The 14,577-nt window shown below is 36.0% G+C and overlaps 1 protein-coding gene across 5 annotated transcripts in view; it reads left to right on the top strand.

Moving 5' to 3' along the window:
* RNF180 (ring finger protein 180) overlaps window positions 1–14,577 on the top strand; it is a 225,599-nt gene that overhangs the window by 130,286 nt on the left and 80,736 nt on the right. For 3 of the 5 annotated variants that reach the window (XR_012092764.1, XM_073014740.1, XM_073014738.1), the window contains exon 6: window positions 7,680–7,757. The exons of the other annotated variants lie outside the window; for them this stretch is intronic. Coding sequence is in view for 2 of the 3 variants with exons in the window: in XM_073014740.1 (XP_072870841.1) it covers window positions 7,680–7,757 (78 nt within the window). In the remaining variant the exon portion in view is untranslated. The remainder of the gene's footprint in view (window positions 1–7,679; window positions 7,758–14,577) is intronic. 5 annotated transcript variants of the gene reach the window in all.

Here is a 14,577-nt window from a genome sequence, read left to right as displayed (position 1 = left end):
TATACCAGTACCATGCTATTTTGGTTACTGTAGCCTTGTAGTATAGTTTAAAGTAATGTGATATCTCCAGCTTTATACCTTTTGCTTAGGATTGCTTTGGGTATTCTAACTCTTTTTGGTTCCATATGCATTTTAGAATAGTTTTTCCTAATTCTGTGGAAAAGGTCATTGGTAGTTTGATAGAAAATAGCATTAAATCTGTAACTTGCTTTAGGCTGTATGGCCATTTTAATAATATTGATTCTTTATATCACCTATCTATCAGCATGGGATGTTTTTCCATTTGTATTTGTCATATCTGATTTCTTTCAGCAGTGTTTTGTAATTTTCATTGTAGAGATCTTTCACCTCCCTGATTAGCTGTATTCCTAGGTATTTTTTTGTGTGTAGTTATTGTGAACGGGATTGCATCCTTGATTTCACACTACACTTGGACAGTGTTGGAATATAGAAATGCTACTGATTTTTGTACATTGATTTTATATCCTGAAACTTTGCTGAAGTTCTTTATCAGATCTAGGAACTTTTGGGCAGATACTGTGGGGTTTCTGTATATAAAATCATATCATCCATGAAGATAGTTTGACTTCCTCTGTTATTATTTGGATGCCTTTTGTTTCTCTCTCTTGCCTGATTGCTCCAGTACTGGCCAGGACCTCTAGTACTATGTTGAATAGGCATGGTGTGAATGGGAATCCTTGTATTACTCTAGTTCTTAAGGGGAATGCTTCCAGCTTTTGCTTATTCAGGATGATGTTGGCTGTGGGTTTGTCATAGATGACACCTGTTATTTTGAGGTATGTTCCTTCAGTGCCCAGTTGCCTAGTTTGTTGAGGAATTTTTTTTTTTTTTTTTTTTTTTTTTTGAGATAGAGTCTCATTCTGTTGCACAGGATGGAGTGCAGTGGCAAGATCTTGGCTCACTGCAACCTCTGCCTCCCAGGTTCAAGCAATTCTCCTGCCTCAGCCTCCTGAGTAGCTGGGATTACAGGCATGCGCCACCATGCCTGGCTAATTTTGTATTTTTAGTAGAGACAAGGTTTCACCATGTTGGCCAGACTGGTCTGGAACTCCTGACCACGTGATCTGCCTGCCTCAGCATCCCAAAGTGCTGGGATTACAGGCGTAAGCCACTGTGCCTTGCTCCTCAGCAATATGAAGGGATGTTAAATTTTACCAAAAACCTTTTCTGCATCTGTTCAGATGATCATGTGGTTTTTCCTTTTAGTTCTGTTTATGTGATGAATCTCATTTATTAATTTGCATATGTTGTACCTACCTTGCATATCAGGGGTAAAGCCTACTTGATCATGGTGGATTAGCTTTTTGATGTACTACTGGATTTGGTTTGCTAATATTTTGTTGAGGATTTTTGCATCCATGTTCATCAAGGATATTGGCCTGAACTTTTCTTTTTTGTTGTTTTATCTCCTCCTCAATTTTTTGGAATAGTTCCATTAGGAATGGTACCGGCTCCTCTTCATATGTCTGGTAGAATTCAGCGTGAACTTCTCTGGTCTAGGACTTTTTCCGGTCAGTAGGCTTTTTATTACTGACTCAGTTTCAGAACTCATTATTGATCTGTTCAGAGTTTTAATTTCTTCTTAGTTCATTCTTGGGAGGTTGTATGTTTCCAGCAATTTATCTGTTTTTAGATTTTCTAGTTTGTGTGCATAGAGGTATTTGTAATAGTCTCTGAGGATTATTTGTATTTGTGTGTGGTCTATAGTAATGTCCGATTTGTTGCTTATAATTGTGTTTATTGGATCCTCTCCTTTTATACTAATGTAGCTAGTGGTCTGTTAATCTTATTTATTCTTTCAAAGATCAAACTTCTTGTTTTGTTGATCTTTTGTATGGTTTTCACATCTCAGTTACATTCCCTTCAGCTCTGAATTTGGTTATTTATTGTCTTCTAGCCTTGGAGTTGTTTTGCTCTTATTTCTCCACTTCCTCTAGGTATGATGTTAGGTTGTTAATTTGAGATCTAATTTTTTTATGTGGGTGTTTAACATAATGAACTTTCCTCTTAACACTGTTTTAGTTGTTTTCCTGAGATTCTGGTATGTTATATCTTTATCATAATTTCTTTTAAATAATTTCTTGATTTCTACCTTATTCAGAAGAAGGTTGATTAATTTGCATGTGACTGTATGCTTTTCACTGACTTTAGTATCAATTTCTATTTTTATTGTGCTGTGGTTCAAGAGTGTGATTGTTTTGATTTCAGTTTTCTTGAATTTGAGAATTATTTTATTCTCAATCATGTGGTTGATTTTAGAGTATGTGCCATATGTAGATGTGAAGACTGCATGTTCTGTTGTTTTGGGGTGGAGAGTTGTGTTGAATACTGTTAGGTTCATTTGGTCATGCGTCAAGTTCAAGTTCAGATATCTTTATGAATTTTCCACCGAATTATTTGTCTGATATTACTAGCACAATGTTGAACCTACCCCGTATTATTGTGTGGTTATCTAAGGTTCTTTGTAGGTCTCTAAGAACTTGTTTTATGAATCTGGGTGCTCCAGTGTTGGGTGCATGTATATTTGGATAAATACATGTTGTTGTTGAATTGAACTCTTTACTGTCATGTAATACCTTGTCTTTTTTGATTGTTGTTGGTTTAAAGTTTGTTTTGTCAGCTTTTTTGTATGTGTTCTGTTTACTTGGTAGATTTTTCTTCATCCCTTTCCTTTAAGTCTGTGGTGTTACTAGATATAAGATGGGTCTCTTTGAAGCTACTGTGAATGGAAGTTCATTCATGATTTGGCTCTCTGTTTGTCTGTTACTGTTGTATAAGAATGCTTGTGATTTGCACATTGATTTTGTATCCTGAGACTTTGCTGAAGTTGCTTATCAGCTTAAGGAGATTTTGGGTTGAGACAATGGGGTATTCTAGATATACAATTATGTCATCTGCAAACAGGGACAATTTGACTACTTCTTTTCTTAACTGAATACCCTTTATTTCTTTCTCTTGCCTGATTGCCCTAGCCAGAACTTCCAACATTATGTTGAATAGGAGTGGTGAGAGAGGGCATCCCTGTCTTGTGCCAGTTTTCAAAGGGAATGCTTCCAGTTTTTGCCCATTCAGTATGATCTTGGCTGTGGATTTGTCATAAATAGCTCTTAGCTTCAAAGAGAATAAAATACCTAGGAATCCAACTTACAAGGGATTTAAAGAACCTCTTCAAGGAGAACTACAAACCACTGCTCAGTGAAATAAAAGAGGACACAAACAAATGGAAGAACATACCATGCTCATGGATAGGAAGAATCAATATCATGAAAATAGCCATACTGCCCAGGGTAATTTATAGATTCAGTGCCATCCCCATTAAGCTACCAATGACTTTCTTCACAGAATTGGAAAAAACGGCTTTAAAGTTCATATGGAACCAAAAAGGAGCCCGCATTGCCAAGACAATCCTAAACCAAAAGAACAAAGCTGGAGGCATCACGCTACCTGACTTCAAACTATACTACAAGGCTACAGTAACCAAAACAGCATGGTACTGGTACCAAAACAGAGGTATAGACCAATGGAACAGAACAGAGTCCTCAGAAATAATACCACACATCTACAGCCATCTGATCTTTGATAAACCTGACAAAAACCAGAAATGGGGAAAGGATTCCCTATTTAATAAATGGTGATGGGAAAATTGGCTAGCCATTAGTAGAAAGCTCAAACTGGATCCTTTCCTTACTCATTATACGAAAATTAATTCAAGATGGATTAGAGACTTAAATGTTAGACCTAAAACCATAAAAAACCCTAGAAGAAAACCTAGGTAGTACCATTCAGGACATAGGCATGGGCAAGGACTTCATGTCTAAAACACCAAAAGCAACGGCAACAAAAGCCAAAATTGACAAATGGGATCTAATTAAACTAAAGAGCTTCCGCACAGCAAAAGAAACTACCGTCAGAGTGAACACAAAGCCTACAGAATGGGAGAAAATTTTTGCAATCTACTCATCTGACAAAGGGCTAATATCCAGAACCTACAAAGAACTCAATCAAATTTACAAGAGAAAAACAAACAACCCCATCAAAAAGTGGGCAAAGGATATGAACAGACACTTCTCAAAAGAAGACATTCATACAGCCAACAGACACATGAAAAAATGCTCATCATCACTGGCCATCAGAGAAATGCAAATCAAAACCACAATGAGATACCATCTCACACCAGTTAGAATGGCAATCATTAAGAAATCAGGGAACAACAGGTGCTAGAGAGGATGTGGAGAAATAGGAACACTTTTACACTGTTGGTGGAACTGTAAACTAGTTCAACCATTGTGGAAAACAGTGTGGCAATTCCTTAAGGATCTAGAACTAGAAATACCATTTGACCCAGCCATCCCATTATTGGGGATATACTCAAAGGATTATAAGTCATGCTGCTATAAAGACACATGCACACATATGTTTATTGCAGCACTATTCACAATAGCAAAGACTTGGAACCAACCCAAATATCCATCAGTGACAGACTGGATTAAGAAAATGTGGCACATATGCACCATGGAATACTATGCAGCCATAAAAAAGGATGAGTTCGTGTCCTTTGTAGGGACATGGATGCAGCTGGAAACCATCATTCTCAGGAAACTATCACAAGAACAGAAAACCAAATACCGAATGTTCTCACTCATAGGTGGGAATTGAACAATGAGATCACTTGGACACAGGAAGGGGATCATCACACACCGGGTCCTATTGTGGGGAGGAGGGTGGAGGGATAGCATTAGGAGATATACCTAATGTAAGTGACGAGTTAATGCGTGCAGCACACCAGCATGGCACATGTATTTGTATGTAACAAACCTACACACTGAACTTAAAGTATAATTTAAAAAAAAAAAAAGAGTCATGCAGTACATCCTTTTTAAAAAGACTTCTTATATAATGCATAGTCATATTTACTTTATAATGTAAACATATTCTTTAAAAATCCATGTTTATAGTTATGTATGCATGATGTGTGGGCCCACATACTTCAAAACGACCTGCAGGAATCAAGTAGAAAGTTCTCCAACAATTGTAGACTTCTAACCACCTGCCTACAGTTTTGGTTTAGGGGTTTGTTTTTGAACAACATTTAAAAAATCAATAATAACTGAATTGTACATTTAAAAATGATTTAAAGAGTATAATTGGACTGTTTGTAACTCAAAGGATTAAAAAAGTTTAACAAGTTTGTAACTCAAACTTTGCAAAAGGGTAAATTCTTGAGGGGATGCATACCCCATTCTCCATGATGTGCTTATTTCACATTTTTGCACCATAAATATATACACCTGCTATGTACACACAAAAGTTAAAAATAAATTTCCATACTTCAAAGAAGAAAAATATTTGGGGGGTGGCAAATAGCCACATGCTAAGTGCATTTTAATTTATTTAGACTTTAATGTAATTTTAAAATTATAGCAACTGTGTATTACTTTTTTTGTAAATGATTAATATGTATACTGCATTAGTATATTTTTCTACCTTAAAAATTACATTATTAAAACAAAAGTTTGAAAAAGCTAAAGACCCGTTAACCAGTGCTTCCAATTTAGATCCTCTCCTACTTCCCACAGAATATGTATGTATTCATAAAAAACATATAACATTATTCTTTCTTCATTGTTTTACAAAAATGGTGTCATACTATATTAAATTGTGCTGTCGTAGTTCATTACTGATTGATTATATTGCATGACTGTCTTTTTGCTGTAAACTTTACCTACAATGAAATCCATAAATCTTAGCTGTTCATTCACTGAATTATAACAAATGCAGACACCTGTGTAACCCAATCCTCACAAAGACATAAAATGTAGTACTCTGGAAAGTTTCTTTATTGCCCTCTCATTCAATTTTCGTCCCGTCATTCAGAGGCAACCACTCTTCTGATTTGTTAATCACAGATTAATTTCACTTGTCTTGTTACAAAACTAGAATCATATGCTATGTAATCTTTATGTAAGGTTTTTAAATGTAAGTGTTATGTTTTAGGGTTTCATCCATGATGTTGAGTATATGTTTTCTCCTGGTTATTGCTGAGTAGCATTTCATTATGTGAATAACTACAATATGTTTATTTGTGCTTCCAGAAATCCTCCTAGTCTCAACTATCTCTAGCCCTTTGGCCACTTGTTCTGGCCTAGCAACCACCTCAAAAATCAATTCAGCCTGGGCTCTGCCCAGCTGCTACTCCAGCGAGCAGAATAATAGCACTTGCCACCTGGGGCTTCTCTGTTGCCACTGAAGCATGAGATGCAATGAGACCTAGTTGGTTCTCGTGTGTGTGTGACCTGGCAGTGGTGTGGTATTAATGCTCTATGGGGAAAACCTTGGACCATGAGGAGATGGGCCTCAGAAGATAAATTATTCTCCTTTCATCCTTCAGTGGCCTGTAACTCATAATGTATAAAGTTGGAACATAATCATTCATGGGGCCTTTCAAAAGATTGTACTTGATACTAACTAAAGACCTACTCAGAAATCCATGTCCTGATATTTGTTCTCTCCCACTAACTCCCTTTTTAGCCACCCCTGTGCTTCCTAATAAAGTGTATCTGGTACTTTTGCCTCAGTTCTATTTCCTAGGGAACCCCAGGTAATGCATCTTATATGCAGACATTTAGGTTAGTTTTTCCCTTTTTTCTTTTACTTACCTGAAGTGTTTCTCTAGAGTTTTGCTAGTTTTTAAAGTACGCTGAAGTATGATTTGTTCCAATCCTCAGAGTTTAGTCTTACATATTGAGCATCTTCTATGTGTCAAGCACTCTTCTAAGTTATAGGAACACACTGATTAAACATAATATTCATGATCCCTGCTTGATGGGCAGAAGTTATATAGGAATGTTTTAGGATTATTGATAAGCCATTTCTAGTCACTTCTGTGACTTCCATTGCTTTGCTCTGCCAGTAGCAGAAATTAAGAGTATGTCTAGAAACATTAATATTGGTGTATGTGTAGTAGGTTTAGATTTAAAGACCTTTACTCCTAATATGACTACAGGCTACTTCAGACAACTATGACAGGGACTTGAAAATGGACAGTAGACTTCCTGTAGAGAGGATCTGGAGGGCACTTAGGTCCACAGAAATTTCTAAAGTATGACTAACATATCATGACTAGCCCCCGATATTTACCCTATCTTCCTTGCCCTGCTGCTTTGATGCTGAATGAAAAAATAGACAACAGGAAGTGGGAAACAGGTTTTGAATAGTTTAGTTCAAAATAAAGTGTGGGTGAACATGATTAAGTCATGGGAATATTCTTTCTTAAATATGCTCAATTTGACATTGGTGTCTTTAGGTAGTTAAATGTTGCGAACTTTATTGACTCGACAAAAATTCCATCCAAATGTTAAACAAGAAGTTTTAATCTGCTCCATGATCAAGCTTTATGGAGTGTGTGGACTCCCTGAAATTTTGTGCAATAGAGCATATATAGAAACTATGTGCATTTTTCTAGGGAGAGGATCCATAGCTTTCAGAAGAATCTCAGTAGGATTCTTTTGGGGTGAGGGGGAAGCAAGCAAAAGGTTGGATTTGCTCCATTTCCTAGGGTGGAAATAAAAAAAGGAAAATGATTAAGAGTTAGCAAGTCAAATGTGCTGCTGCACAGGTAATTAGAATTTTGTTTTGCAACCTGTGCTCTCCCGTCCCAGGCTTTGGAGGGAAATGCAAAGTTGGAGCTGCTGCTGCCTCCTTTCCAAGACTTGTACTGTCTGCCTGGATATCAGGAGGTACAATTTTCTCTACTTCTCTTGAAATGGAGGTTTGATTTTGTATTGGAAAGGCCTTTCCACTATTTATGGAACTCTCACACTTCATTCATCTGGTTTTTTTGGTAGAAAAAGAGTGACTTTTCTAACTGTATCTTATAAACTTACACAAAGAAAACTATAGCCAGACATTAAATTATGTGATAAAATGTAGCCAGTTGTTATGAAGATAGTAATGTGTATATAAAATAAATATTACAAAATTCTAGTCAATAACTACTAGCTATAAATAACAGTTCAGGACAGGAACCACTGAAAATAAAGTAATAAATTTAAATTAATCTGATTATTAGTCTCATTAAATGGTCATATATGCTATTCTTTTAATGTTTTGTACACTGGTTGTGATAGCTTGGTTTCCCCTCATGGTTACTTTCTGTTTTTAAATTTGTAGACAGATATTCTGGTAAATTTCTCACAAAAGGCCTGGTTTCTTACATTTTACAGTGTGTTATAGAAAGTGCCAAAGTCTGTATGTCCGGTCTATTCTTTCTATAAACCAATTATTTTATAGTTGTTGAATTTTATTTCTAATTTTTATAAATCCCTCAAAATTTGGCTCGAGTTTCAATTTATTAGAAGAAGAGCTTCTTAAAAGCATTTGAGAGCAATAAAAAAAAGTTTCCAGTTTTTAACTGCAACAGAAGAAATAGACTGAAGTTGAGTTCACTGTCTAGTTTCTTCAGGGACTTCAGGAGAAAGCTTCCAAACTTGGTTACTTGAAATGACAGGAAAATTAAAAAGATATTTAAATAGTATATTTGTTTTATGGTAATGAAATTGTATTTAGTCCATTTCAAAACATTATTATATAAAAGGATATTTTCTTTTTTTTTTTTAACTTTTAAGTTCAGGGGTACATGTGCAGGATGTGCAGGTTTGTTACATAGGAAATGTGTGACACAAGGGTTTGTTGTACAGATTATTTCATCACCCAGATATTAAGCCTAGTACCCATTAGTTATTCTTTCTGATCCTCTCCCTCCTCCCACTCACCACGTATCCGTGTGTTCTCATGATTTAGCTCCCACTTACAATTGAGAACATGTAGTATTTGGTTTTCTATTCCTGCATTAGTTTGCTAAGGGTAATGGCCTCCAGCTCCATTGATGTCCCTGCAAAGGACATGAACTCATTCCTTTTTATGGCTGCATAGTATTCCATGGTGTAAATGTACCACATTTTCTTTATCCAATCTATCATTCAGATCGAGTCCATGTCTGCTATTATGAATAGTGCTGCAGTAAACATGCCCATCCCTGTGTCCAGGATGGCATTGCCTAGGTTGTCTTCCAGGGTTTTTCTAGTTTTTGTGTTTTACATTTAAGTCTTTAATCCATCTTGAGTTAATTTTTATATATGGTAAGGGGTCCAATTTCAATTTTCTGCATATTGCTAGCCATAAAAGGATATTTTCTTATAACTAAGTCTTACTCCTTTATGCAGTGAAACTTTCTTACTGAGGGGTATTATTCCAGCAATAGAATGTAATGCCTTATTCTGCATTAAACATACTACAATGGACTGAATGTTTGTGTTCCTCCTCCCTCAGTTCATATTTTGAAATTGTTAAATGGAAACCCTTAGACAAATTTAAATTTTAATTGAGTTTATTCAGCAAAGAAAAACCAAAGCAAAACAAAACAAAAATGGTTCAAGAATTAGGCAGTCCCCTGAACCAGAGCAGGTTCAAAGAACTCAAGCCAATAACGTGATCTGACAGCATTTATAGAAAGTGGAAGTGCAGTGTAGAGACAACTTTATTGGTTATTGTTTAATTAGTTCCAGAGCCTCTTGCAATTAACTAAAGCTCAGCTCCTATAGCTAAACTCCCTATTGATTTGGTCTGTTAGGCTTAGTGCAGGAGCCTAGTCCAAATCAGTAGCCTCCTACAAATTTTGTTTGACAAAATCCTAAGCCCCAAGGTGATGGTGTTAGTATGGCCTTTGGTAGGTATTAATAATTAGGTAACTGGGCAGAGCAACTATGAACAGAATTAGTGTCCTTTAATGAGGACCAAAAGGGCTCCCTCGTCCTTTGCGCCATGCGAGGACACAGCAAAAAGATAGTTATCTGTCTATAAATAAGGAATCAGGCCCTCACCAGACACTGAATCTGTAAATTCCTTGATCTTGGACTTCTCAGGATCCAGAACTTTGAGATACAAGTTTCTGTTGTTTATAAGCCATTTAATTTATGGTATTTTGTTACAACAGTCTGAGTAGATTAATTTTTCTTGGTAACTCAGGGTCATGATTTATCAAAATAGTCATTATCCTATGCCTATACAGCAATGATCTCAGTAGTTACTGGGTTATTATTACAAATACAAATGCATGCACACAAATAGACACCAATTAAACATTCATCTTCTCATCTGTCTTTAATTATTTAATTATATAAAATGCTTCGAAACAGCTCTTTGATTTTAAAATGGCAAATGTTCTTGTCTGTTATTTGACATTCTGTTGTATTGTTATATTATTTAAAAAGTGATTTAACTATCTAGGCCTAGCCTCTGAGACTGATTCTTAACAAGAGGTATATGTTAGTATCATCTTTTGAAAAGTATGTTTGTCCAAGCCTTACACTAGAATATTTCGACTCAGTAGGCTTGTTTTGGAAGTTGACTGTGATTTCTCTTATGCATCAAAGTGAATTTTTATGAAGAGTCAACTTTGGTAACTGCTAATTTAAGGAAATACAGTAGTCCTCCTGTATCTGTGGTTTCACTTTCCATGGTTTCAGTTACCTGTAGTCAACTGTAGTCCAAAACTATTAAATAGAAAATTTCATAAATAAATGGTTCATAAGTTTTAAGTTGCATGCTGTTCCGTGTAGCATGGTAAAACCTTGTGCAGTCCCCCTAGATCCTGCCCAGGATGTGAATAATCCTTTTGTCCAGTGTGTCCGTGGCATCTATACTCCCTCCCCATTAGTCACTTGGTACCTGGCTCAGTTATCAGATTGACTGCCACTGTATCACAGTGCCTGTGTTCAGGTAACCCTTATTTTACTTAATAATGATCCCAAAGCACAGAAGTAGTGCTACTGGCAATTTGAATACACCAAAGAGAAGCCGTGAAGTGCTTCCTTTAAGTGAAAAGGTGAAAATTCGTGACCTAATAGGAAAAGAAAAAAAAAATCATATTGCTAAGACCTAAGGTAAGAATGAGTCTTCTGTGTGCGACATTGTGAAGGAAAAAGACATTTGTGCTAGTTTTGCTGTCACACCTCAAACTGCAAAAGTTACAGCCACAATGCTTAAGTACTTCCACAGACATTTCCTGACTTATGATGGTTAGACATAATGACATTTCAATTTTACTGTGGGTTTATCTGGACATAACTCCACTGTAAGTCGAGGACCATCTGGATTTATGATGGTTCAAATTACAATTTTTAAATTTACAATGGGTTACCTGGCATATAAATTTATTTCTGACTTATAGTGGCTTTTTTTGGGATGTTAGTCCTTCATAAATCAAGGAGCATCTGTATGGAATTTGGTACTGTCTGTGGTTTCGGGCATCTGCTGGTGATCTTGAATGTAATCCCCTCGGATAAGTGGGGGACTACTGTACAGTGTTCAGATATCTGAGAATTAACCCATTAAGGGCCAGATCTTGAGCATTTAAGTACTAGTGAGTATGGCGCAAACATTAGATTCTCCCACTTCTTCTTGCTCTCCCCTGCCATTGCAAAGCGAAGGGAGAGATGCTTTAAGGCTTCAGATGCACTATGTTGAGGATCATTTTATTCTCTAGTAAAGTGTCTCTCCATGTATTACTAACGCTTTTCCTCAGTATATGTCCTGTTCACTACCCTTGTAATCAGTAAATAGTTACCAAGTTTTATACCCATACAACTGTTTTTTTCATTGCTTTCATTCCTTATTGGTATATTTGGAAAAATTGCTACTGTATGCCCAGGAGCTCCTGCCTCACTCTCAAAGACATCACAAACCCAGATATTTCCAGAAAGCTAAATTCCAAATTGTTGTAGGTCTTTTGTCTCTTTCTTGCAAAACAATTCTTCTCTCACAATACTGTACATACACTATAAAACAGTAAAGATTCATTGCTGAGTAGGAATAAATAATAGAATTTCAGAGTGTACTACTTCTCTTAGCTTTTCCTACTGAACAACAGCAATAAGAACAAATGGTAAATGAACAAACCCAAGTATGACAATTAAATTTATTCAGTATGTTGTATTTACAAACATAAATGCAAATCTGTATCAGTATTTTAATCCTCATAGTCATTATCAACTTTACTCTCAAAGGATTTGACCTGCAAACATCAAAATTTCAGGTTTGGGTTTATTTGTGAGTCTTCCAATGATCTTACTTTCAATGTTTTTATACTTAGTTCTGAAAATTAAATTAACCAAATAACTAAAAAGATGATTTTAAATTGTATTTTATGAAATGACAGATGGTTTCTGGTTAACTCTGTTTTATTTTTTGTTGCATATTTGTTAAAAAGAGAATGGTTAGATCTGGAAAATGCTGTTAAACATTCCTTCTTTTAGTTTTATGTTCAGACATTTATTATTTAGCAGTGAGTATGATGACTTTTTAAATAACCAAATTAGTTGGAAATTAGAGCTGCTTTTAACAAATTCTTAGTCATATATTTGTTGCATGCCACATCAGAATGTGTGCGTATATGTGTGTATAGTTTTCAGTCTGGTTGTTATAAGTCTCATGACCGGGGAAAAAGTCATGGGAGCGCCAAATGATGACTCTTAAACCTTCTGTTTAGGAATGGCACATATCACTTCTACTTATATTCCATTGCCCAAAATAAGTCAGATGGTCAAGCTTGAGGGTTAATAGGGCAGCAAATTGTAATTCTTTTACCAGGGAATGAGAACAAATAATTGGAAGTGATAATACAACTTAACACATATACACTCTTAATATGTTTTTGACCCTCTTGGTCAAAAATATTTCTCTTTTACACATGTAAAATATGTATTCACTCCACAAAGTATATAGACATAAGTCCCATCCCAGGCTCAAAGTGCTGAATTTAATGATAGCTGTTGTATCAAGTCTCCATATGGCTCTTCCTGATCCAGTGAGCTTCGAACTAAAAAGACAAATTTTCTGCCCCACATATACCCAATATACACTGCTGGAGCAGGAACAGGATAATCACAGTAACTCCAATTTAGAAGGGAAAATTGGAAGCACACAAGAGTCGCTGGTCAATAGCAATTTTGAAATCCCACTGGCATATGTTGCGAAGGAATCCTACATTGTGGTAGGGATTTTTTTTTTTTTTTTAAGCTTGGATTCTGTTCTCTACCGTTATATTCCTAGTCCATTGTCTCTGTGGTTTTTTAACTGAATTTTATGTGGCTCATTCTTTTCCAGTATCTTCCTTGGCCACATCAGAAGATATTGAAGTATATATATCTTTTTAGGGCTGAGAAACTTTTTCAGGCTACTTTCATTGCCATAGAGGATTGAGGCCAAAGGGTCATTATAAATCTCAAATAGTCCAAGTCTCTTAGTCCACGCAAGAAGCTGTCATGGCAGAACTGTCTAAACCTTAGCTTTTTATGTGTTTTATTCAAGGTGTTTACATGTGTCACTAGCTATTTTGAAGATAGTTATTTTAATGACATGTCCATCTTTCTTCAGACTTAATTGTTGGCCTGTTAAGCTTATAAGATTTCCATGAGAAAACATACATAGTCTCTTTTCTCCAATCTACTTTTGTCCAAGGATTTGTAGGGGCTACACTTCATCTAGATAGAACTTATTGAGTGCCACTTTTAATTTATGAAGAACGTATAACAAAGGACATCACGGTTATATACAGCCAAACCTTATATTTTTGCTCTTTGCTTTATTTCACTTTGTAGATACCACGTTTTTAACAAACTGAAGGTTTGTGACAACCCTGCATTGAGCAAGTCCATCAGCGTCATTTCTCCAATAGAATGTTCTCTTTTTGTGTCTCTGTGTCACATTTTGGCAATTGTTGCAATATTTTAAACATTTTTGTTATATGTTATGGTAATCTGTGGCCAATGAAATTTGACATTACTATTGTAATTGTTTTTGGGGCATCACAAACTGTGCCCCTATAAGATGGTGAACTTAATCCAAAACTGTTGTGTGTGCTTAGACTGCTCTACTGACCAGCCATTCCCCCATCTCTCCCTTTCCTTGGGCCTCCCAATTCCCTGAGACACAATAATGTTTAAATTAGACGAATTAATAACCCTACAATGGTCTCTAAGTGTTCACGTGAAAGAGTCACATATGTCTCATTTTAAAACAAAAGCTATAGATTAAGTTTAGTGAGGAAGGCATGTGGAAAGTCAAGATATCCTAGGCCTCTTGCACCAAATAGTTAGCTAACTTGTGAAAGCAAATAAAAAGTTATTGAAAGAAATTAAAAGTGCTACCCCAGTGAACACACAAATAAGGGGAAAACAACCTCATTACTGATATGAAGACAGTTCGAATGGTCTATGTAGAAGATGAAACCAGCCACAAGATCCTTTAAGCCAAAGCCTAATCCAGAGCAAATTCCTATGGTTAATTCTTTGAAAGCTGAAAGAGCTCAGGAAGCTTCAGAAGAAAAGTTCGAAGCTAGCAGAAATTGATTCATGCGGTTTACGGAAAGAAGCTGTCTGTATAACAAAAAAGTGCAAGGGGAAGCAGTAAGTACTGGTGTAGAAGCTGCACCAAGGTATCCAGAAGGTCTAGCTAAGATCATTGATGAAGGCAACTAACTAAAGAACACATTTTCAATGC

Source organism: Chlorocebus sabaeus, chromosome 4, assembly GCF_047675955.1.
Source record: "Chlorocebus sabaeus isolate Y175 chromosome 4, mChlSab1.0.hap1, whole genome shotgun sequence".
NCBI classification, from domain to species: domain Eukaryota; kingdom Metazoa; phylum Chordata; class Mammalia; order Primates; family Cercopithecidae; genus Chlorocebus; species Chlorocebus sabaeus.
This window is presented reverse-complemented; position numbering and strand designations above follow the sequence as displayed.